The following is a 25958-nucleotide window of genomic DNA, read 5'->3' on the forward strand; positions in this document are numbered from 1 at the left end:
CCCTCAACAACAGCTGAATGTCTCCACTGTGCACCTGCCTGCTAAAGACCCCCCAAACTGCAGTTCAGTATGTGGTTTTTCCAGACTGTGTGCCCTAACTGTCACCGTCAGTGCTCTTGGTAATCTAGCTATGTGTGAAGATACACATTATACACATTACCCTGTGCATAGTAGTCATTCCAAGTAGTGCCCATGAAGGGCAGCCTTGAGGTCAGATAAGTTAAAGTGCGCTTGTATATGTGTAAAAGGGACTATTTACAGCACCAAGAAGTGTTGAGTCATTCGTACGACGATGCTAGAAATCACACACTGAGGGACTCAGGTTAGAGCAAGGTGAGTGATGTATAATGTCTGTGAAGATTCTCAGTCATGCAGGTCATGGTGATCCAAGAGGAGCTGAATCAAGGGCATCTGGACTTGGTTGTAGATACTTGAAAACATTTCACCTCTCATTGAAGAGGCTTATTAATTTATGAATGGAACTTGCTCTCGATTCAGCTCTTCTTGGATGAGTGATGTATAGCTCTTCAGACTGTCAGACATGAGCAGTTTGCAGTCATCCTTTCCACTGTAGGTGTTGTATTTACTGTTGTTTTTTCAGATTTCATTATTGGAACAAAACAGACATGGCGAATCTCTCACTGATTCTTGTTATTTCCTGTATTTTTTCTGACCTTAACAACTGATGGATCTAAAATGCCCAGAGATTAGGTCATTCAGTATAATACACTGTGGTTATAGTTTTGTGCATGTTTTCATGTGTGTCGGGTTGTGGTGTTGTGCTCAGAGCCTAGGGACTTGATTTGACTTTGACTTTTCTCTGATCCTCTCTGCCCTCTTCTCTCTCCGTATGAGGCCTATCATTAGAGCTATACTTAGCCACGCTTATCAGTTCCGTCGTTCCCTCGGTAAGACCACAGATGTTTAAAGGCTTTTAATAGCTCAGCATGTTGTGTGTGAGGAGTGTAGACACAGGATCTCAGATACACTGACACAGGTTCAGAAATTGACAGCCACTTGGGGCAAAAATGCCCTTCAGAAATCAGAAAATGCTCTTGGAATTAAAAAAAAACAAGAATGCTCTAATATATTGCAGTACTCTTTGCATGTTACCTAATTGATATTTTACTTTATTTTACTTTCTTGTGTCTGTGAGATGACTGTGGTATCTTTGTCAAGGTGATTGTTTATAGTGCATTTGGGTGAGAAACATAACTCTTTGATCTTTGCTGTGGGTTGTATAAGGCTGAGGATTTCTATTCTGTCCTTTCAGAAAGCAATAATACAACATGGAATAAATTGAATGCATGGGAGTGTTTTTGTCTATGTAAAAATCCCTCTGTTCTTTTGCTCCACATAGTATTTACACAGGTGTCATTATGAAGACAATGCGAGGTGGTAGCAGCAGCTGTGTGGCATCATTGGTTTGATAATGGCATTTATTGTCAGGATACAATGAGCAGTTTCTGAAAATGTCAGAACTCTGTTTCAACAAAGACATTTTGGCTTTCAATAGCAGGAAAGGCCAGATAGCTCAGTTCTGGCCATGACAGTGAGACAGCAAGCCAGTATGCACATTACCAGGACCCTGACAGTGAAGCAGCTAAATGGAATTCCTCCATCATTATCTTTATTATTTATACCTGTGCTTTTCTTACAGTGACATGTCAAAATGTGATATGTCTTTAGTGAAAATGGTCTCCTGTTGACTGTGCAATTTGCCATTCTACAATGTATCTTGATGTATGGCAGTCATCTGCTCAGTTGAAGAATAATGTGTGTGATCAAAAGCTTGGGTGTAGGGTGTGATCACAGGCTGTGTTTGAGTGACATCCTCGGCTGCATAGGTACCTGAGCAGAGGCCCCATTAGCCATAAGTGAAAATACCTGAGTGGGTGTGTGTGAGGAGAAGTGAATGAGAGAAAAGGATCATTCACATTACACAGATATGTCACAAGTTCATTCCCTGTCATTGCTGTCATGATTTGCTATTGACAGTACTTTATATGATGTTTGAAATGCATGCTATATCTATAGGAGGAGTATGTCTCGTCAGGTGTCTGTACCTGCCAGCATGTCAGCTGTCAATGTGGCTCGATTTATGTGACAGATATAGAGTACGTGTTTCTTTAGCTTCAGGTAATGTAACTGCATTAAGCTTGAACCACCCCCCGGGTTGCAGGGTCACTCTCATTAAAACCTTTAAGTCTTCTTCAGTAATCCTCCGAGGCTTTGAGTCATGTGATATTATAGAATCCTTGGCCCTGTTCAGACCCAGCAGTAACATGCGTCTCAGGTGATCCGGTCAAAGGGGGACAGCTCTAAGTTCAGGTGTGAATGCATCCAAGGGAAATTGAGGAGTCATTATCCGATCACTTAGACCACTTACGGAGGTAGTCTGGGCTGCATATGGCCACGTTCTTACAGGAATGTAAACGCAAATGTGTCGTCAATGCCACATCGAAGAACTGTCTACTCAGCTGGCTTCCTCTGCCACAGTCTTGTCCTGCCACAGTTTCATTATGAACCAAAAGTATTTTACTATATTAAGTGTCTAAAACCTTTCATTGTAGAGAGCTGTGCACAGTGCATAGATGCGTTCAGCCCCTCCTTGCCCCGCTCCTTTGCTCTTTCTCTCTCACACACACACACACACACACACACACACACACACACACACACACACACACACACACACACACACACACACACACACACACACACATTGATAACAGATCCTGTCTGTCATAGTCAGACTAGCTAAAAACAACAACACATTTGGTCTTTGCAAACAGAGATGATGTACAGTTGGGTCCAAAAGTCTGAGACCACTTTTCCATTTCCAGTGTTTGTCTTTGGGATCAGACATTTAGACAAAGAATGTGCTGGAGACTGTGTTGTGTGTTTTGAGGGTCAGAGTTTGCTTTCAACCTACATGCACAAACACTGCTAAGTCATTCTGTGTGACCTACTTCGGTTTGCATGCTTCTGTTCAAAATAGGTGTTTTTTTTCTCAAGCATGATGGCTTGTTTCCAGTGCAAGGCTCTGGTTATAAAAGGTTTCCGAGTGTGATCGTACTCATGTTACTGCACGAGTTTCACTTGGCAGACGTCTTTTATGGTGTTGAGTGGGTCAGTCAGTGGCATGTCATTGCTGCTGCTAAACTTTCATTTGGCCCCAGAAAATACTTTAACTTATAGTATTATTTTATATGGGATATATCTTTGTGATACACCTGTAATGTTGAATCTCTGGATCTGATGGATGAGGTGTTGTGAGACTAGTGACATTTGACTCTAATGTCGTTGCAAAAACAAATACTGTCCCAAATGTCACCTGCACAGACATGGTAGTTGATATTCAAATACTGTGTTTGCATGGAGGGCTGGACTGCAGCATCATCTTGCATCACCATATAATGGATTTCGTTGTGTTATTTTGGCCTTTTCTTTTCAAAGCAATTTAAACAGCAGGGGTATATGTAGCCATAGCCACCACCAGTGAGTATTGAGTCAGTTTATCTCAGAGGGCTTTTAACGTTAAAAGAAAGGCTATGCCATTGTCCCAGCCACTCTTGGATAGGTTCCATTCCAGTTTCATCAGTTGACCTAATAGCACTACACTGTGTGGAAAAACTGGACACAAAGGCATGGACGTTAACCACCAACTGTGGCCTGATTTGATGTAAGGATGCCTTGTTCTCTCTGGCCTCATGTCAGACTGTTTTCTAGCTACTGTACAAAAATGTGCTGCCTAAGGAAACAGTAGAGATTGGGGGAAGCGTTTGTTAAGAGAGACAGCCTGATAGAGTGAGTGGAGAGGAAGGAGGCACAGGAAAAGAGTGAAGTTGGGCACAGAGGAAGTTGACCTAATAGCAGTGTATTGTCCATTCACAAAGGATAAATCCGACAGGAACATGATTAAAAACGTACTATTTACACTGTTTCATATTCAGGGTTCATTTCATGTCAGGTTCATTCACTTAAAGCCACATGGCTCACCTCTAAAGACAGGGCCTGTGTTTTGCACTGTAACATGTGGCGATAAGGAATGAGTCAGAGTTAGCTGGAGATGTTTCAAATGAACTCACTTGTCCGTGTGAGGAGAAGCTTTTGATACAGCAGAGAAAATGATATCATTGAAGTGGTCTCACTTGGGTGAAGGCAGCTGAAGTGGCCACGAACTCTGAGTCCTGGTTACTGTATAAATGTTTGTGTGGTTGTGTGCATAGCATAATCATATACGTGCCTGTACTTGAAAAACATGAAACCTGTTTGATGGGATATTATGCTTCATAAAAATATTGTCATGCTTTCATTCATTTAGTGTTTGTGTTCTCATGAAGCAATAATTTTATTATTTTCAATGAATTCTGTGCTGCAGATGAGGTTATTCAGTAAAGTGACATCACACATCCACTTGGCCAGTGACAGGGTGGAGTTCTTCACAGTCATGTTGCATGTGCATACACTCCTTGTTGACAAGGTTGGCCTTAGGATATTTTGAGTTGAAACCAAGGCTGTATTCATGATTATAGAAAAAATTGTTGATAAAACTTGTTATTTCTTTAATTATTGTTTTCATTTTGCACTTTTCAAGGTTATATCTTCACATTGGTAATTTTGTCTGAACAAAATATTAAAAGATAGGAAAATTAATAGATTTAAAGTGATAAAAAGGAAGAATTGTTGATTTTTGGATCAGGCAAGTCTTGGTGATTGGAAGCGAGCTAGATGACATAAAAAAGTCTTTATGACCTTTGGTTGTTGTAATTGTCTTCAAGTGAAGCCAGAGTATGCTTTCATATTTTAAAACGCAAATAATGGATTTTTTTTTTTTTAATTAAAAAAGGTTGATCCTCTTATTTTGTGTAATGTTACTTACTATATGGCTAAGCTAGTTAACAAGTAATGCGATTTAAAAGGGGCTGTCAAATGCACTGTAGTCCTCTCAGAGTGTGGTTCAAATGAAGGTCACATCAGAGGGAGCAGACAGTGACATGTCTGTCTAAGCATGCCGTACACACGCACACATACACTTAAAAACTGTAGATGCAGCTAGGTGTTAGGAGAAATGTGATTATGGTGATGGGAGTGTGGACATCTGGGCTACTATAACAGTGAAGATAATTTGATTTATTTCAGTCCTACCAAGACGTCTATTGCTCAGCATCACACCTCGGAAAGAGTGCAGCAGAATTATTCTTATGGATGAGTCAAGGCAGATGAGGAAGACTTTTTAAAGGGTATTTCTGTGTTGTGACTAGTTGGTAGCATGACTAATATTTTGTTCAGACTTCATTTTCTACATGATATAGTGACGTAGATATAGAACAGCCAATTTTAATTGAAGTAGCTACATGATAGAAGCGATACATAAAAAAATATAAAAGCTGAACCAGTCTTTTGAAAGCCTGTGTTTTAGCATTTAATCCTGTTGCTAATGTAATGTTGGTTGCATGCTGTGATTTATAAAGGTATGTGACACCGCAGGCTCTTATGAACAGGAAATATTGAGGAACTGGCAATGCTTGTATGGTTTTACTGCCGGCACTTAGCAGAAAACGGTTGACTGAGTGGAACCAGTATGATGTCAAGCATGAAATGAGAAGGGGAAATTGAATTCACACTGAATATTTACGATAACCACAACAAATTCCTCTTTACTGGAGTCACTTTTCATGTGCAGCTGAGTGCTAGGAAGGATCTGTTTTCCTTTATTATCCCCTCTGGTAATCTCATGACATTCGGCCAGTACCACGCACACTGAAAATTGCTACTTAAGCTTGTAGATACATTTTCTTGTGTCAGAAGGATTACGTGGCTTTAGTCTTTAGAATGTGTACTATTGTACCAAATAATCAGACTTTTCCTGCTGTAGATAATCTATTTTGTACTGGAAATGAGTCTTTGTAATGTTTCTTCCTTTCTTCTGTTGGTGTACTTTCCTAAAAGCATAATTTTTCCTCTCCTGTCCTTCCCACTTCTCTTGCAGCACAATGGGTGGGGCTCCTGAAAGATGCCCTATCAAATATTAACTGCACCCATGAAAGCTCTGTTCTCTTCAACCACACGCCCATCGGCACACACCACACAAGCGTCACATTTCACATACACACTGGCACACATGCAAGGAGAGAGAGGGCCGTGCAGCAGGCAGATCGACCTCTGAAGAGCGTCTTCCTGTTCTATTGCACGCTACCGTACTTTCAGTTTAGCTGATGGAGGAAGCAAAGTAAAGAGTGGCTTGGCAACTTGGTGTAGCTCTTATCTTAGTAATTGACTCTGGGATGGAAATGACTGGACAAGTCAACTTTAGTCACTGAGTTAAGGTAATACTTTCTAATGTACTTTTTATACAAGCAAAGACACTGCACTGTATACATAGTACTTTATATAGCAGGTTGCCAAACCTTAACTTTCTCCACTTACACTGTATCTACTCACTCTTTCCAATGTTGGTATCTGTCATTTGATCTACCACAGTTAGTATACAGCATTACCAAACCCTCTGTACTGTCTCATTGGATTAGCATCACTTAGCATCATTGTAGCTCAGCCTAGTATTGCTTTCACTCAATACACATTAGCCCAGCATCAGTGTTGCTTTCATCCCTGTCTCATTCTATTAGCCTGCTCTAATGGCACTCTGTTAATCTCTTCAGGGAGAGAGCTATGGGCCACTACCTCCCTGTCCAGATGACTGGCCTAGTTATTACTCCACTGAGACACAGGACTCCGTCAATATATGTAAATGAGTCTGCAGTTTGGTTCATTAGGGAGTGAGATAGTCATCTCTGCATTTGATCTTAAGATTATACTTATTGTGCCTTCATCCATTCCCAAATCAGATAAAAAGCATTAGGCCTGTTTTTTAAAAATGGATCTGTCTGGTGGTTGGTTAACACAGACCCTTGGATTTGTTTAGACTCTTCACTGACAAGAGTGAAACTGCTCTGAGATAGTGGTTATGTGGTTGTGTGTGTTTGGTCATTGCTCTTTACAACAAATGTCTTGGTGTCTTAGAGAAGAGCCACTTGGATGACATATTAGGCTCTTCATATGGGTTATTTAACTATTGATCCATGTAATTAATTGGTTCTGCATAATGAAAAACAGATTTACCAAGAAGGCAGAAAGATTTCGAAAGAAAGAGGGAGGTACAGAGGAGTTCTACATTGCAGCTGTTCCAAATCATGCCAAGAACAAACAAGTGCCAGAAGAGAGATTTCATCTTTTCTTTTTTCAACCCTCTTGTCCCTCCCTCCTTGTTTTCCCCAATGTATCTTCTCTTCCTCAGTTCTGTTCTTTATGTATGTTAACCACAATCCACATGGATTTAATTGCTCAGACATAATAAATTCAAAAGAAAAAGTGCTTTGCTTTTTGAATCTGACTGAAGCAACTTTGTCTTTGCTTTTTTTTAACCTCTGCAGTTACAAACATGCATGATACCCTGCTGTCATGTTTAGGAAGCTGTTCCCCTACACAGGAAATGGTTAAACCACAGCGAATCTACCACTGTAAAGACAAAATAGTTAAAACCACTCTGCAGATTCTTTTATGGTTGTAGCAACTTTCAGAGTCTTGTAATGGCATGACGAAGTTTATGTTTGAAAAATGACACAGTCCCAAATAAAACCGGGTTCTATTTGTTGCTTTCAGCCCATTCATCTTATAGTTGCTTTAAATAAAGTTACTTCAAATAGTGCTAACAATACTGACACTGTGTATGTGTATGAATCCCAGGAAGTTCATATCCTCCTTGGCCATATCCTTCTCTGGGCTTTCCACAGTCTGAATAAAGTCAAATAAAAACACCCCCTCCTTAATCTTTCAGAATTGAAGGAAAGATAAAAGAGGAGAGATGGATATAGCCAGCCATGCTGCTATGTTGAGAAATAGTGCTGTTGCTCTGTAATGATAGGGAGCTATGAGCACTGGGAGATGGGGACAGGCTGGCTGTGGGGAGGAACAGCAGGATGGGGGATTTGCTGTGTGTAGTAGAGCGCTTCCATTCATGCGTAGCTCCAATGACCCAATAGATCATAGCCCTCAGGCTGTCGCATCCTATCTGCATCCATCCTGTTACTCCTGAAGAATGCATCTCTGTAGTGTGTGTACATGTGCGGTCCAAAAGTGAAAACTTTGCCAGAAGAGTAATGAATGACCTTACTCTTGCAGATCCAATTTTTCAGCCTTCCCGCATCTCTGCCAGGTGCTGTCTGTCTGGCTGTCCTCTGAGTCGGAAATGAAGAAAGGGCAAATAACCTCCCTGGAAGTCATACAGGAAGCTCCCTTTTTTCTGTACTACAGAGTGAAAGAGAAGATGTCATCTCACTTTCCTGCTCATTTCACACTCAGGGATTGCTGCTGAGATGCTGAGTTGCAGGTCTAGCAGAAGATCTCTCTGTGGGAAAAGTCTGCTGGGAGTCTTGTCTGTCTCTCCCATTCTAATTCTATTTAGCAATAACTGTCTGTCTCTGCGTCTGTTTCTCTTTCTCTCTTTTTATCCTTCTCATTCCCTCCCATGCTTGTTGTTTCTTTTTCCTTGTGTGGTTTTTAGTCTCTCTTGATTGAGAGTGAATCCATGGAGAAACCGTACACACACAGTGGATTATAACAGATGTAAATCTTGGCTGTTAATCTGATCCACATGAGACAAAATCTAGAGAATAGTGAGGTTCTGGGACATTGAGAAAAAACTCTTTTTTTTTGCTGTTGACCCATTCTCAGAGCAATAAACATTTCAGACCAGGAAACAAAAGTTAAATTTAATTATTTACAGTCTCTCCTCAGACCTCCATGTCATACCAGGTTAAAATGAGACCAACAGCACTAAGGCTTGTCAGAGGGTTTATCCTGTCATGGCAGTGTACATTTCCTTTTCTGTAACATTAGATTTTCATTATATGTAGAAGTATGATTATAACCCCGACTTTAGTTAGACTGTTTCATATGTTGTTTACTATACAGTGGAGAGCGGTTTATTGCAGGCCTTGTACTGGCAGTGAGTGAAGCTCTGGGATATTTATTTACAGTATTATACTGTAGGGGGAGGGGCAGACCTTCAGATATGAGCATTTGACAGATGGCCTCAACGGTTTACTGCCCTACCTCTGAATATGTGTCAGTTCAGTGAGGATCTTGTTTATTTTTGATCCTCTTCAGCTGACCTGTGTCTTTGTATTAGTATTGGGAATAGGGCTGGCCATATTGTTCATTGTAGAGAACCTCTCATTTACTAAAATTTGGCAAAGACTGTCAGATTCTTTTTCTTGTTTTCTAATTCTTTGACAAGATATTTACTGATTCAAACAATCATTTTGTGAAAAAGTTTTCATTTAAGCAAAGTGCATGTATGGTGGTTATGTTAATAATACCCTGATGCACATGGCATTTTTATCTTATTTTGTTAAATTAAAGCACATGTTTGTAGACAAATTTGTTTGTACTCTTGTACTCTTGTTTCTGGCGTTGGTACCAAAACGTGGCTATTGAATGGGCACCAATATTAAAAAAATAGATACAGGCAATACCCAGCTTTAGACCTGACCTGTGATGATGCAATATTATTAGGCTACTTATTTTACATTAGAAAATATAAATGCACTGTTTGAGGTGGAATAGTAGTTCTCAACCAGTTTACCAAGGCACCATGTTTTGCTGTAGAGTCCACTGAGGTGAATCTAGAGAAAGTCATTTTCAGATAGAAATGTTAAATGAATATTTTGAGATCCAATGACATTTCTTTTGTCTACCAATAGGTTATTTGGATTCTTCAACTTCTCTTTTATAATCATAGTAATTATTCTTTAACTTCTCTTTTATAATCATAGTAATTAGTAACTTTATGAGCATCTGTTAAATGAAAGATAAATGAATTTCTCGTATTTTTTCTTGTCAAATAATAACATAGCTGTGCAGACAGAAATCCTCCAGTGTCTGGGTGATGAGTGAGATGACCCAGATGATTTAACATTTGCCACAGCAGTGTGTGAATTTGCTGATATGTCATAGCAATGTGTCACTCTGGATATGAATGAAACTTGAGAGGTTCTGGGGCCATTGACAGTAGCGAAAACCTCTAATCTAATTGCTACCCATTGAACACACATAGACACACAAAGTTACCACCCCCTCCCTGAGGCAAAGAGGCTTTGGTTTCCCTGCTTGCACACGCTGACCTGATTTTGTGTGTGTGTAGCTGTGTGTTTTTGTGTGTGTACGCCTGTGTGTTTATGAAGCAGATTAGGATTGTGGCATTGCCAGACACTTCTGTGGAGAGTGGTGAGTATGTCTCTTTGATTGTGGACACGTGTGTCTGTGCATGGGAATGTGGGGCAGTGTGGTACAGTTTTTTTTTTTTTTTTTTTCCAGAATAGGAGACCCACATTGTAACACAATACCCCTCCCCCTACCCTTCAAAAGTTGAGTGGATTATTGCTCCAGTATCTGCCTTTGTATCTTTGTGCCAGTTTGTCAAGGGATCCACTCATATGGGTGTAACTGCTTGATCTGCTGTCGAGCAACAACACAGCAGACGTTTCTTAAAAGTTAATTAGTAGTTAGGAATATTAATATTATTTAATGCAACAGCAGGTTAGTTTCTAGTAATTGCTTTTCTTCCTCATGCAGATGGGTTTACTTTCTGCTAACCGCACCAGCCATCTGGGTCTTAACAACTTTTCATTTCATAATCTTCCAGCACCAGGCAGATGGATGTAACACGTAGGTGCACCACCAACACATGTACACTTCTCACATGGCTGATTGGAATTGAATGAATCTAACAATGAGTGAAAGGAAACAGCCCTGTGTTCTTCCCAACATTGGCATTACATGGTGTACATCCTCCATTCACTATTCATTGTGCTGGCCATCTTCCCAGCACTGGTTTTCCCTTGCCCCCCAGGCGTTGTCTATCCGTTTGCCCATTCTTTTGTTGGCCAGGAGTGTTGGCGCCATATCCTTCCACTGCCAGTTACCGGTCGTGTCATGTGTTTGCTCCTTTAATTTACCCTTAAATATTAAGAGTTTATGTATATGTTATGTGTGTATTACTTGATTTTAAATACATCATAACGAATGCACAATTAATTTTGTATGTTTTTGCTGTATGTTCTAAATAGAGTCATTTACTTAGAGTCTACGTACTTACATCAGATGTGTGACTGAAATTTGTGGCTATTAAGTTGGGTACCAGTTGCATTAAGATAGAGACTCATTTAGCATTTATGTCTCTCATGTGGTGACATGAAAGCATCCAGACAGACTTGCCGTGACAAAGTCTCAAGTCACCCTCTAAGCCTGCCAGATTAATCCCTAATGCTCCTCACAGTCAGTGATCTTTGAAAAGGAGACACACATGCAACCACTGCAACAGGTGGACAGCACTACCCTGTGTATTATTACTGTCTTCCATCATTACTGATGAGGAGATTTTTTTTGTGTGTGTGTGTGTGTGTGTGTGTGTGTGTGTGTGTGTGTGTGTGTGTGTGTGTGTGTGTGTGTGTGTGTGTGTGTGTGTGTGTGTGTGTGTGTGTGTGTCTCAGTTACATAGTTACATTTGACTTTTGCTTTCACACAATATGTAAAAGGACTTTCCATATTAGTGTTTTTTGATGTCATCGACAGGAAAAAAAAACTGTACTACAGTACATTCACTCACATATACTCAAAGTAAGTTATTAGTATTAGTGTCATGTAGAAAAGGCTTAGAAAATGTACAATACAGTAGGATGGTACAGCACAGTCCGAACAAACGGTATTAAGTCAAGATGAAAATGATACATACAGTACAAAAAACTTGTATAGGTAGAGTGTATAGAGAGTTACTGGTTTGAGTTGTTTTATTGTTTTATTTGACATCTCCAGCTTAATGTATTATTATAAAAGCAACACAACGGCATTAATGAAGAGTTTTAAAGGACTGAATCAGCTTATAAACCTGTTTGTCAAATCATGTATACTTAAATCTAATCATCTCTTATCCTTCCCCCAGTTGTGCATGCATGCCCCTCCATGCCTTTGTTGGCATCTAATGGAAGAAAAAGCACCGATCAGGTCCACCATGGTATCCAGACTGCCTAAGTTCGGTGGACGCTCCTCGACTGGTGGCGCCAGCCCAGTTTCCAATGGTTCCACCCAGCCAACGACCACTGCCCAGGATGGTAAGACCACTCCTCCAGGAACACGCTCAAATGGCATGATCCATGCGCCTCCTTTCTCCCTGAAATGGAGGAGAGATGAAGGGATGACCCACTCCAGCCCTACCACCCCTACTACTCCAGGGGATGGAGGTGAAGACAAGGCTCAGACGCAGTTTCCCTCATTGGCAAAGGAGGTAAAGAATGGATCTCCAGGGACGCCAAAGATGCGAAGATCAGGCACTTTGATGGTTGCCATATCTAGCCCCAAGGCCATCCCCAAGCAGTCCTCAAAGATGAGTCCCAAAGTAGGGACCAAGCTTGGCCAAAGCTCACTTAATGGAGGTCCTAAAATGGGTAATAATGGCTCAGGCATTCCTGCTCGAACAGGGTCCGATTCCCGCCTTGTGCGGCCAAGGTTAGGCTCCAGCTCTCCCAGAAGCAGCTCTCAAGACAGCCTGTCCCAGTCCAGTGACAGCCTGAAGACCTTAGCACTGGACAACATGGTGCGTTCGAACAGCTTCACTCACTTTAAGCAGATTCCCTCGCCCACAAGCCAGCCCATGACACGGTCCTTCTCCTTTAACCGGGCTGTGGAGCTGGCCAAACCTCTAGCCAACACTCAGCTCCGGCCTCCTCGGAGTAATTTCCTCAAACCCCCTCAGTTGAGCAATGGAAGAATGGGCTTAGCACTTGGAGGCCTGAATGGCAGCCTGGGAGGTTCAGGAGGTCTAGTTGGAGGACTTGGAGGACTTCAGTACAGCAGAACTCCTCCAACTGCCTCCTCGCTGCCTACTCCCTCGATTCCTCCAGCACCCACTACTCCCAGTGCTCTGAAGAAGCCTCTGCTCCCGAGTTGTGTGCTTACCAAGTCACTGGGCAACAGTGGGGGGTCTTTGGGCTACAGGCTGGCTCGATCCGGGCAGGCCAAGCAGCAGAAGCCTCTTTTTCCAGGCAGGGTCAAGGGGGATATCAGACCTTCAGCTGCCCCTGAGTGTGGAGAGCTATTAGGGATAACAATAGACACTGAGCTGACGAGTGAGGCTGAAAAAGCAGACTCTCACAGTGACAGTGATGGAAGCTCTGGAGCTAGAGGAGGAAAAGGAGGAGGAAGTGGTGTGCTTAGGCAGATCTCTGGCCAGGCGGCCGGCGAGACTCTGGAGGACATGTCCTTATCTTCTGCCTCGTCTCTAGACAGAGCCGACACCAGTGAAGAGTTTCTAGATGACTTTGACAGTGTGGGAGATGTGCTCAGTGATGGGGACATGCCTGACAACAGGAAAAGTGGCCCCACTACCCAAACCTGCCTACACAACTTTCTCAATGAGACCATTGACTGGGACACGATAGATCTAGCAGGTAAATAGAATGAATTGAAAGGATATTCAACTAAATTTTTTATGTCACAGTTGTGCCAGTTGTTCAGCCCTGAGTTTATATATTGTATCTTTTGCAGTACATGAAGAAGAAAGCCCTATGCAGGACTCACAGGGGCCGCTGGTGCTGTGTCCAGAGCGAGGTGATGCCCCCCACGCTTCATCTGTGGAGCTGTCACCCTCCAACAGCTCTGGTGGAACTTACATGTGGGATGAGGAGGGTCTTGAGCCCCTTGGAGGACCTGGGACTCATCCATTAGACAGTTATGATGATTCAGAGCTCAACAGTATGGTGAGTCCCACTTCCAGCTATTGACACAAACGTGTACAATGGAAAAAAACATAGCCTTTTTTAGTTTGTCAGTTCTAAAATCTGGTCTTCCTTAAAACAATTTTGGATTTCAGAGAAAAGAAAACTAGAGGAAAAAGATTAACCATCTTAAACTCACTGATATTGAGAAAATGAGTTATTACCTCAGTCAAACACACTGATATGAACTAAATATGATACCAGTTTACTGAATTAAGAGTCTGACAGAATATCTTTTTAAAGAAAAATAAGCTTTAACAGTGGTAAATATTCTGTTGATTGAATAATTGATGGTAAATCACTTAATAGCTTAAACTTGAATATGTTTTGAATTGTAATTTCTCAATTCTTTCAAAACTGATGAGGAAGTAAGCACTCTTGTTGCAGCCTCTGCCAACAAGCCCTCCTGCCCTCCACTCCTCCTCTCTTTATACCAACTGGCAGATTGATCTGTGGCATGTTTCAGAAAGGGAAAGGGGTGGAGATAAGCCAAACCCCTTCAGCAATGACACAGTCAGTTAGGCTAAGAACTTCAGAGAACATTTAAAGCTGTTGCAGCTTAAACTGATTGAAAGTTGGCAAAGAATAAACTTGTGAGACTGAGAAGTGGTTTCATTTCCAAGTACAATAGATTTAGAAGAGAGAGAGAGAGAGAGAGAGTTTAGGAAGAAAGTGTGTGCTTGTGAAACGAAAGATCTATTCTTCTTGTTCTACTTCTTGTAGTTGATGCATCCATGTTTGACAGGCCGTATACAGTAACACTGTCAGTGAGTAACTACCAATTGAAAAGACTTGGTATATTTGAAAAGCAGGTATAAACACATTGTAATGCATTTTAACAGAAGATTCAATAATCAAACATTACATGACACATGTCTTTGCATCATTATTTTTTCTGTTGAGGTGAATTTCCTTTAATACAGGGCTGACCTTACTCATCTAATATACTTTGAGGCCATTACCAAGCACATATGCTTTATTTCAAGACTTGAGGCTAATCTTCTGGTTACAGCTTGAGTCGCTTTGAGCATGACATACTGTACTTGCCTTGGTCCATTAATCAGTTTCACTTTTAGATCATTCCTCCTTGCTTGTATAATTTGGGATTAATTGAGCAGAACAAAGGTTGAGAAGGAAAACAAAATTGTCTAAAGTTTCCTGCCAGCTCTCACCACCAGTTCCATGCCAGTGTCTCTCTCTCTTCCTGAGAAGAATGCTGACCTGACCACCAACTGTGTGTTAATAGCATTGCTGGCCTTTGCTTCGGTTCTCTGTATTCCTGTACCATGGCACCTGATCTCAGGAATGCAATAATGATCTTAAAACGAGCTGGATTAGGAATTACATAATAAGCTTTGTGTTGTTTACTACTTTTACCATGTGATGTTGACACATGGTTCATGTCACTAAAATGTAGTGTGCTTAACTTATAATAATGTAACTGTAGCAACTATAAAATCAATAAGAAAAGGAGGAGAGAGCAGTGTGTGTGTGTTGTGTGTTGTGTGTTGTGTGTATGTTCTGTTTGTACGCGTTCACTGCTGCTGTCAGAACAAACACACGTGCTTTAGCCATGTGTATCTGATTAAGAGTCATTCAAGATGCCTTAAGGAGTGTGTGTGTGTGTGTGTGTGTGTGTGTGTGTGTGTGTGTGTGTGTGTGTGTGTGTGTGTGTGTGTGTGTTTACATGTCTATGTAGTAGATCATGGCCTCATGTTGAATGGCTGCCAAAGTAATCTTGAACAGGGTCTCTTTCCGAACACATGCAGTGTGGGGAATGATAACTCTTAGTGAGGTACAAGTATGTGGGAAGAGAAGAGGAGAATAGCACTAGTCCTTGGTGTGAGAGAGGGGAAGGCCTGAAGGAGGAGACGGAGGGAAAAAATACGTAAAGGGTAAAACAGAGAGAGAGAGAGAGAGAGAGAGAGAGAGACTCAGACTTAGATATTGCTGATGTGTGAAGATCAGCTCTATGGGGAATCTGCCTTTGAGATATTTAACTGAGCTGTTTGATTAGAGGAAATGGGCCCACTTACTGTAATTGGATGCATTGAGCTCATCCCACCCCTTTCTGCTTCTTCCTTTCCATGTGCTTGTCTCTCTCTCTCTTGCTCATTCTTCCCTTGTTCGCTGAGTAAATAGTTCCTCGTAATGAGGAGAAAGAAACCATGAATATAATCCTGTCACAAAGCAGTGTCTGTGTCCAAAATGATTAGTAATTCTTGGGGATTTATCCTGCATAATCTATGTGGTCTGTAAAGCCAAAGGCAACAATGTGTATTCCAGTTTGTTAGTACTTGAATGAAGTGCCCTTTGCTGCAGGACTGGTCTGAGAGAGTGAAGCCCTCTGCTCTGAGTTGAATGCTGGAGAAAAGGAAATGCAGGGTAATTAGGCCCATTCTTAATGGCATATGGCAATCATGACTAAAAAAAGAAAAAAACTCTCCTCTTTGGGAAGAATGCAACTGGTGTTTATAGCATATATGTTACCAAAACTCGCTATAGTTGTGTCTTGCTGTTATGAGGGAGTAAATTAGATATTCAGCTCCCAGCTGGTTCACATTGCCACACTGCGGTGGCGAGCTCAGTCCACTTGGAGGCACTGTGTATCCTCAAGACAACACAATGTACGTGTGCTTGCTACTGCTCCTGGTTTGTGTGTGCCAGTATTTTTCTGGCTATATATGGCTCTATCTGCATTCATATGCCTCTGTGCAAAATCAAGGAGTGGGCTACCTGAGCTCATAATAACATTCCCATGATGCACCATGCAGCACGGTACAGTACCAGCTTTGCACAATTGGCATTGTGAAATGGAGGGCCACTTCTCATGGTGACTATTAATGTTTCCCCAGCCTCCCCAGCAATTCATCACGCAGTGCAACAGCATCAGTAGATGTGAGCACAATTTATGTTTAAATGGTTTAAGTATTTCAGCGTACTTGAGATTACACGTTTTATTTTGTCAGGCAACTCACAACCAATCATAAATGCACAGGATAAGGATAAGAGAGCTCACTCTGTAGGGGTTCTACTTATATGGGGATGGATACAATAATAGCAACACGTGTTCAACATAATACATATAATATAAGAATGAAATTCATGCTGTGGCTATAGTTTTTCTTGTGTCACTGGATTGTATTTTACTGCTAGGTGTCGCTAATATTAATACAGTTACCACATATCTGGTACACCTAAGATATTATAAAATTGATGACAACATCACTATCACTATGGCTAATATAGTATTTTTTGCAGTGTTATTATATTGCATCACATTATATTGTCTTCCAGGTTTCATCTTTACATGATCTCAGTGTAGTGTAGTAAATTTTTGAGTGGGAGCTGTTTCTTTAAGAACTGAATTTCTGATGAATTAATTAACTATGTGTTTTGGAGTTTCTCTCCTTAGAAGAAATATATTTCCCTTGAAATTACAGCCTAGCATCCTTCCTCACAGCATGCACCCTTGAATACGAAATGTTTACCTTTTCCTCTTTTATAATTCTTTAAGTTCTTATGCCTCCTTCTCCTCTCTTCCTGTTTTCCATCCAAACTCCTGGTGGTTCTGTAATCCAGTGGTTTCTCCCTTTGGCTGCCTCTCCCCCCCGATCTATTTATTTTCCTCTAATTTTAGGCTTGTGTGGAGCCAGGTTGAGACAGGTCAGTTCATTAGTGTTTGAATGAGTGAGTTGCTAAGGCCTTTTTTCTAAAGAGTGCTCAGCCATTTATGGAACATGCTGCCAGTGAGCCAGCTATGCTGTTGCATTAATGAAGCTTATAGCTCACCTGCTTTTGTTTGTCTTGATTTTGAATTGACAGGAGCAGCCCTTTAAGGTAAACAGTGGTTTTGTGTGTTCCTCTGTTGGTACATCCAGTGATTCCTTTAAAGACCATTGCACAAGCACAAGACACAAGTTTTTGCTTATAACGATAGTGGGTGAGTCATCCCCAAAATTACAGCCTGTACTTATATCAGCATCAGTCATGACTCGATTTGTTTCCAGCCATAATTGTGACCTGTTATTTTACTACAGATCATTACCACGCTGCTTTTTATGAGCATGCTGCCTTTTCCAACCTCTTTGTCTCTCAACTGGCTCTCACATAATGAAAATTTTAAACTGGCTGCTTATTGAGGCCCTTCTGAGATAGATAAAGACGATAACATATCAGATGTTGACAAGATGAAAGCAAATCAACTCTTACTGACTAAAGATTGGGTTGCTTATGAATAATCAGTTTTTTGACCACAGACTTTACTGCCAGTGATTGGACATAATACTGTCCTTAATAATTGAATGTATGTGTCTTACTTTAATGTTTTAGAGCAGAATTAAAGTAGAAAATTATTGATTGATTTCTGAGCATTGTCTCAAACTACAGTTTCCTTTTTAGACTGAATTTACAAAAATCTATCTTGATCTATTCTAGATCAAGTCCTAAAAAGGGTTAGAAAAAAAATATGTTTTTACTAATTTGTCAAAGGAGACATATTTTATTTTGAACTATGTCAAAAAACTTTTCAAGGCAAGTTACTGATGCATAATTTGTGCTCTTATATAAATGCATTATACTCCAATAGTGATTTTTTCAGTTCAGATCCAGTAGATAATGTGCCACTGTCCAAATATTGTTCAGGACTGCACTGTAAATTATATCTGTAAGCAAGGATCCCCGGACAGAGCTGTGATTCTACAGATCATCAGGAAAAAAAAAACAGATGAACTTTCCACGAAAGGCTGGATAATGAAGTACACCACCACAATATCATAAAGCACATGATATGTAAATGACACTACAGTGAGGTAAAATGGACATGAAGGGGAGAGAGAGTCAACAAATAAGACATCTGAAAGTGACTACTTGAGCAGTACACGAATCTATGCATTAAAATAGTATCTTCCGAAAGCTTATACCTTACTTATATCATGTATACTAATATAATGTAATATATTGACATTACAATTGTGCTGTGTATACAGGTGAAGAATATAGTACACTATGACACACAGCACGTTGTTTTTACTTTGAACATACAGTACATCCTGAGCACCAAATTAAATGGGAAAGATGAACCTGGGAAACTGCTGATTTGGGGGTTCTCTTTGCTCTCTCCTGCCATCACTCATTAAACAATTAATGAAACAATTGCTCATCGTGCCTCCTCCACACAGCCTCCGTTTCTTTCTCTGAATTTTTGCCTGTGCATAACTCAGCAGAAAACAAACTGTTTGTAAAACAGATATTGCCATTTCCTTATCAAATGTGGAGGAGAAAGGGTAACATTTTAACAGTTTAATATTTTAGTATAACAGCAACATTATTTAAAACAAGTGGTACAAGTATGACCCTTTATTTCATTTCTACTTTAAATTCTATGGTCTGGACTTTCATTCACCTCAACTCAAGTTGAGTTATTATTTGAAACAAGTTATAATTAGAGACAGTGAAAGGCTCTTATTTCTAATTTCCCAGCTTTGTAAGTATACTTTATCATATTGTAGTAAGACACACACTGCCCATTAGTTTCACAGTAGTTTACTGCAGTTCAGGGATCATGATTCATTCCCTTTAATGGAAGGCTTTTATTGTGAAATATCTGCAAGTGTTGAATTTCATTATCCATAAGTGAACATTGAGAAATAACAGCAAAGTATAGGAAATAATCAATGATTCATTGATTCATTGTTTTTCTATTATCAAGAGACAGCACTATAGCATTATATACACATTTCATAAATGGTTTATAACACACTATAATGGAGTGTAAGTGTTTATTAATGTATTTGTCAACTATAACTCCTACTCCATCAGTGGAGGCTGGTATCAACAGATAATGAATGACAATATAGTGAAACACAGTTGTAATGTTATAAAATTATGTTAGTTATAATTGTTAATTGTTATAACTACATTATAGTGTAATAAACCATTAATTAAATGTTTACAAAATGCTTATAAATGAAAAAGACTTTACCACCAATTGCAATAATGCTGTAGAAAGACACAGTTTGACAAATTTGCCATGTGAGCCATTACACAGTAGTGAACGTAATTAATTGGAACTGGTCTGTATTTGTTAAAATTTTTCAGACCTTTCTAGTATTTGAATACCAGCTTTTATTTGACAATTTGCAGTACACCATTTTACTGTTATCTATAGTGAGCCCTCCCTTAAGCCCGTTTGACTCTATACTGACAGGGTGGTTATTAAAGCCAAGGTTGAAAGAACTGAAAGAAGAGAATAAAAGAAGAATCAATATTAAAAAGGAAGGCTTTTGTTTTAATTAAGCTTTTTCGGGTATTCTGTATTTTTCTTAATAAGCCCATAATTTGGTATCAGTCTCTGGATGTTTGGGCTCTCACCACACATACAGTACATCTAATTACACCCAATTATCCCTGTAAATGCCAATAAGACCTATAAAGCTTTTACAGTTGGTGTAATAGATTAAGATTATCTCACATTTTACACGTTTTATAATGGGCACTGGCACAGGCACTGAAAATTGACTTTTGTTGAAAAACTGCCTTAGTTCAAAAGCCGCAAATGAGTCAGGTAAATGGATCACAATGACATGCAGAAAACGAATCGGGTAAGAGGACATATCCTCCATCAAATCCACCGGCAAGTCCCAAGATATAGAGTGTAAAGAATTATACTGTTAAGTAGGGGTGCTAATGTCACACAAGAGATACATAATCTATAGTCTATACACTCACACACACACACACGCACACACATATACAGCCACGGTAACTGAGCCATCATCCCTAAACCCAGCCCATTTCAACATAAAGACACATCATTAGTTATTATGTAGTATTTGAGTAATTCTCAGGGCATTATTTTGGAAAGTATTTGACCTTCACAAAATGAATGATCCTGGAAAAAGATGTGTTTTATGCTGCTTTCTTCCCCCTTCTCTGATAAAGTTCCTAGAATAGAAAGACAGAAATGTCTGAGAAGAACAAGTACAGTCAGTCTAAAAACTTCTCCCTGGCACTTATTGATTTTACACTCTTATCTAAAGCCGAAGTTTGTGGGTTTTTTGAAGTTGTTTCATTGAACCCAAAATGAGTTGCCTACTTTGCCTTTTTGCCTGATTATGTGCCATGATGCTAATTTACATTCAAGCCACGAAAACCCAAAGTCTACCAGAGATTCTCTCGAAGAAAGCAATGGGTAGAATGAAGGTTTCTGTAATAAGATTTGCAAAGTCTGTTGTGCAGACGCTCAGGTCACTTGAGGGTAAACTGTCAAAGTGAGAGAAGTTCAGCCTCAAAACTTTCCCTGTGATTTTGAAGTTTTAATCAGTGTTTGATCCAGCCGTGTTTGTTTGAGGATTCAGCTGATGTTACGGTGGGAGCAGAGAGTGTGCCATGAAAAAGAGTATGTTGGAAGACCTTCCAGTTACATTCTGAATTTTGCTCATGCCGCAGGGTCTGGATTGATGGAGCACCTCTGGGTGTCTAAGATACATCAAAAATATGCATGTCGTGTCAAATTCATATTGCTGCAAGTGAAATCATTAATTCCTTAGTGAGAACAAGTGCAATGGCTACAATTTAACTGGCTCAAAGCTGCTTTTCAGACGCATTTTAATAATAGTTCATAACAGCTATTGATCTCCTAGTTGAATTCAAGGGTCCACAATTTCAATTCTTGAAATTCATAATTAAACAAAATTGTTTTTATACTGAACAGACACTCAACTCAATAACAGTAACAATATGATTAACACAATAGTTGTGTAGTATAATTGTTATTCTCCCTCCCTGACAAAAAAACATTCTAGTACTATTCAAGTACTGGTTCAACAGCTTCCTCGGCAACAGTTATACAGAAACACAATGAATATTCCTACAGAACATTGTTGTTATGTAATTAACTTCAGCTCATCTCCTTGATTTGCTCTTATAAATGACTACTTAAGAAAGTGTGAAAACTTGTGGACATACACTTCATCTGATCCACCATTTACATTTGTACACACACACACACACACACACACACACACACACACACACACACAAGCAACACCCACACAAGAAACTCACTAACTCACCCCTCCACAGAGATGATCCAGATTGTTCAGTGCTCTAAGCCGTTGCGTCCTGCCAGTGTGAAATGTAATTTCCTCTGGAGCTACACACTGTAACAAAGCCAGGCAATGAAATAGGAATGACAGAGACAGAGAATGAGTTGTGAATGATGCTGAAATAAAGAAAAAAAAAACACTCAGTGGTTCAGTGCCACTTTTATAGCACTGATAAACCATAAGGTACAATGCAGTAATCTAACTATACAGAGTGGCTGTAGTTCATGTTATGTCCATTTGTTGAAGTGCACTTAAGCAAGACATTGAACCACATACTACTGATGTGTGCACAGTATATGGGGAATAAATGTAAGTTGCTTGGGACATACCAAAAAGAATGTAACATAAAAATTAGGGATGAAATCTTGGCTCACAATATACTATCACAATGATAAGAATGGTATCATGTTACTATTCATGTATGTTGCGAGCAACCGTTTATGATACATCACTCTATCTGTATCTGTGACTGAAGAAAAACTCATCAGACTACATTTATTCACTGCCTTTGTTTTAAGCTTTGCACAACTTTATAGAGAGTTGTGATGAAATGATGTGTAATAACGCACAGAGGCTAACAAGATGCCTGAACTGGATGCTGTTTCTGACAGAAATGGTACAATTTTATTTTAACAACTACAGCTCTTCACATTGGCCACGCAACTGCTTGTGCTTTATGGCTGGGAGATTGACCCAAAGATTCTTTTAGAGTTGTGTTTTCTTACTTACACACTAAAATGTGTGACTTTGTATTACCTGTGAGTTTTGTCAAACACCTGAATGAGTACAGTATTACACTGACGGTGGACTTGCAGCTGCTGCTGTTCTGCTGCTTTTGTTGTGTGGCTGTTGTACTGTTGAGGTCTTTTTAACACATACAAAGGTATAGCTAGTATCACTCAGCTGAAAAGTTCCAGAGTTAAAATGTCTGGAGCCATGGAAGGATGTACTTGCACCCCACTTTGATGCTAGTACATTGCTTCACTACCTCACCCACAATGTGTGAGTGTAGAAAAGGCTGTTCCTGAAAAAGAGAACATTGCCCCCAGTGGAACTACTGGTTCGATATATAATGATATATTTATTTATCTATTTGTTTCACCTCTACTTTTATTCAAAGGGTTAGGGTTGAGGGTAGTGTTAAAATTGTTATATTCAGAGGATGGGAGGTTAGAGACAAGAGAGCAATGGGGTGAACATGGGGATCGAAGTCTGAGGACAGTAAAACAATAGCAATAAAACAGATGAGAAGGTTGATTTGTTCATGGACTCTTCAAGCAATAGAGATTCCCCCCATGTCTTGGTTGAGAGTATTTGGAATACTGCAGAAGTATGTTTTTTTTATTCTATTTCCTTCATTATTCCTTCTTCATTAAGTCTGAAACACTGAGTGCCAGTCAGTTATCATGCAACACATGAGATTTTCAATAATGAGAAATTTTATGCCTGCGTCTTCTAGTCAAAGCCCTGTCAATTTGGTTTCATGAAGCACAAAATTGCCTTGAAAAATAAAGCTTTGAACTATTGATTCATTCCTTTGCTTTTGGGTATGCTTTGAATTATTCTGTAGACAGCAGCACAGCAGTCAGACTAGCTGCATATTCTGAGGCTGTTATGAGAAGTGTTTTTGTTGGCTTTTCAAAGTGTTCAGTATTATCGTTCATAATTGAATGATATTTTTCCAGAAGTTTGTTTTGTTATCTGTGGCTTGATGTGTGGAATAAACGTGTCCTCTTCCTGTTGTGCTGTTAGTGTGCGAGAAAAAGAACCATAGAAAATGTCATTGATAGTGCTTATTCATTGTTATGGTTAATGACAAAAAATGATAAAGAGCAGGTGATGACAAATAATAGATTAACAAAGCAAATGAATATACAAATGTCATGATGCAATTATTAAAAAAATGTAGGTTTCATAGAGGTAGTATTCATGGAGTGATTAGATAACACTGCAGTGTAGAGTCATTCCTGCTATTGTGTCCTATTCCTGTGTATTTATGTAGCCACTGAAATTGCACAGTAAAAAATGACTAGGGTTACTATAGGCTATATAATAGCATAAATTAATCCTTGGTGAGTTTTTATATTACATAATATATGCTGGTGTGTAGCAGCAAAAAGCTGCTGTGGTGCTGTTAAAAGACATTGCTAATGCCAGACCAAGGACAGAAAGATCCTGACAAGATTTACTATGGGTATGTGAACATCCATTTCTGGCTAATTGGAGGTGTTGGAATTAGGTTTATGTACATCCACACAATTTCAAAATGATGTGTCGCACAAAAATATGCCTGCAAGGCTTTATTAATGGCAAGCAAATACTGCCTCTGTATATTTCTGCGTTGTGTGTGTCTGATTTTTTTTTTTTTTTTTTTGTTTCTGAATCTGTGCAGAGTTAGATGTATATATCCCCTGATGTCTAGATATTTTTCTCACAGCAAAGGAGACAATTTTACCCAGACAGAAAATAATACAGTGACCCTAATGTACTCGTAAAGAGCATACACTGTGACTGTGATGTTATCTAATGCAATGAAGTGAGTGTTAGCTGTGATGTGTGTGGTTTTCAGGATATCCTGAACAACCTGGACCCTCGAGGACCTGGAGAGTTGGATGATGATGACCTCATGCTAGATGTGGACCTCCCAGAGGATGGCTTGCATGGTCAGCATGTGCACACACACACACACACACACACACACACACATGGACACACAACACTTAATATAATTGCAGTCATCCTACACAGGATTTAAATTTGAGAGGTTATCCTATGGCCATGACAAATGCTTCATTTTCATTGGCTGGAGATTGTCCATTATTTTTGTATAAGTGGACACCTCCAGCAAAACTGCTCTGATCATAATTGTAAATTAACGCATTACCAATTCTATTATGCAGTATCATTCTATAGCATATAAAGGCTTGAATAACTTGAATCCTACCTTGCCTTGGGTGAAGATTTGCCTCTGCAACATCCATTTAAAATCTTTTAATGGACACCTTGTTGTTTATTATGTGCTGTTACTCTCTTAGTATTTGGTTGCTGAATAGTTAGGAAATTAGTATTGTGTTAGCATGATTACTTCAATAGCTAAAAGTTCACACATTACATTACCAATCACATCTTGACAATATCTATCATTTTCTCTGTCACTTATTTTCACTTTGTAAATGTAATCATGTACTGATCTCATTAAAACTGAGTAAAATAGCTTCTTTGTAGATGTTAAAGGTAATCAGGTCACATTATTACCACATGATAATGGTGATGATAACGTTATTATGGAGTCATCCGTTAGTGTGTATCACATAATGTATATGGAAGGAGGAGGGGAGAGGAAAAGAAGGGTTGTGGAATATTGACCCCACCTGTCATGAAATATAATGCTTTCTAGGAAGTGAATTTTCCCTTGTGAGTCCTTAAGCCAGTACCATTCGTGGTTAATGTGTTTAATGCACCACTTTAATATGGAATGACAGGCTTGATATGTTCAAACAAGACTCCCTTTGGCACCAGAATATGCAGTGTACAGAGGGTGCACATGTTAATCATACATGTGCACATACAAAGATAGGGGAGGCCACAAGAACATGCACCCATACACATACAGTGTACACACTGTTGCCAGTTTATTTGAGAGTAATATAGTAATAACGCAACAGCCCTGCAGTAAATTCTACCCTTATGAAAGCCATAATGTTCAGCTTTTGTTCAAACTGTGTTAGAGTTGTGTTGATTCAACTTTATGGCCATTTTGGAAGCTGTATATTGTGATGCTGTTGAACTGTATCCTCTTGCACTGAGAGGTGTTTCTAATATTTCGTCTGCCCTCACTGATATAAATGAAAGCCTCCAAAATGATCATAAAGTTGAATCAACTCCTCTCTAAAGCAGCCTCAACAAAAACTGAGCAATACAACCTTCATGAAGGGAGGATTTGTTGCAGGCCTGTTGTATTGGACTGCATTCGTTTTAGCATGGTGTACCCTAATAAACTTCTAACTGGGTATAC

The 25958-nt window shown here is 39.7% G+C and overlaps 1 protein-coding gene across 1 annotated transcript in view; it reads left to right on the forward strand.

Annotated features, from left to right (window-relative positions):
- The first annotated feature begins 10665 nt into the window (after positions 1–10665).
- ccser2 (coiled-coil serine rich protein 2) overlaps positions 10666–25958 on the forward strand; it is a 35736-nt gene continuing 20443 nt past the window's right edge. The window contains exons 1-4 of the mRNA XM_022763684.1: positions 10666–10731; positions 12005–13508; positions 13606–13817; positions 24513–24606. Of these exons, the coding sequence (XP_022619405.1) occupies positions 12011–13508; positions 13606–13817; positions 24513–24606 (1804 nt within the window). The 5' untranslated portion in view covers positions 10666–10731; positions 12005–12010. The remainder of the gene's footprint in view (positions 10732–12004; positions 13509–13605; positions 13818–24512; positions 24607–25958) is intronic.

This window comes from Seriola dumerili, unplaced genomic scaffold, assembly GCF_002260705.1.
Source record: "Seriola dumerili isolate Sdu_G_001 unplaced genomic scaffold, Sdu_1.0 BDQW01000478.1, whole genome shotgun sequence".
NCBI lineage: Eukaryota > Metazoa > Chordata > Actinopteri > Carangiformes > Carangidae > Seriola > Seriola dumerili.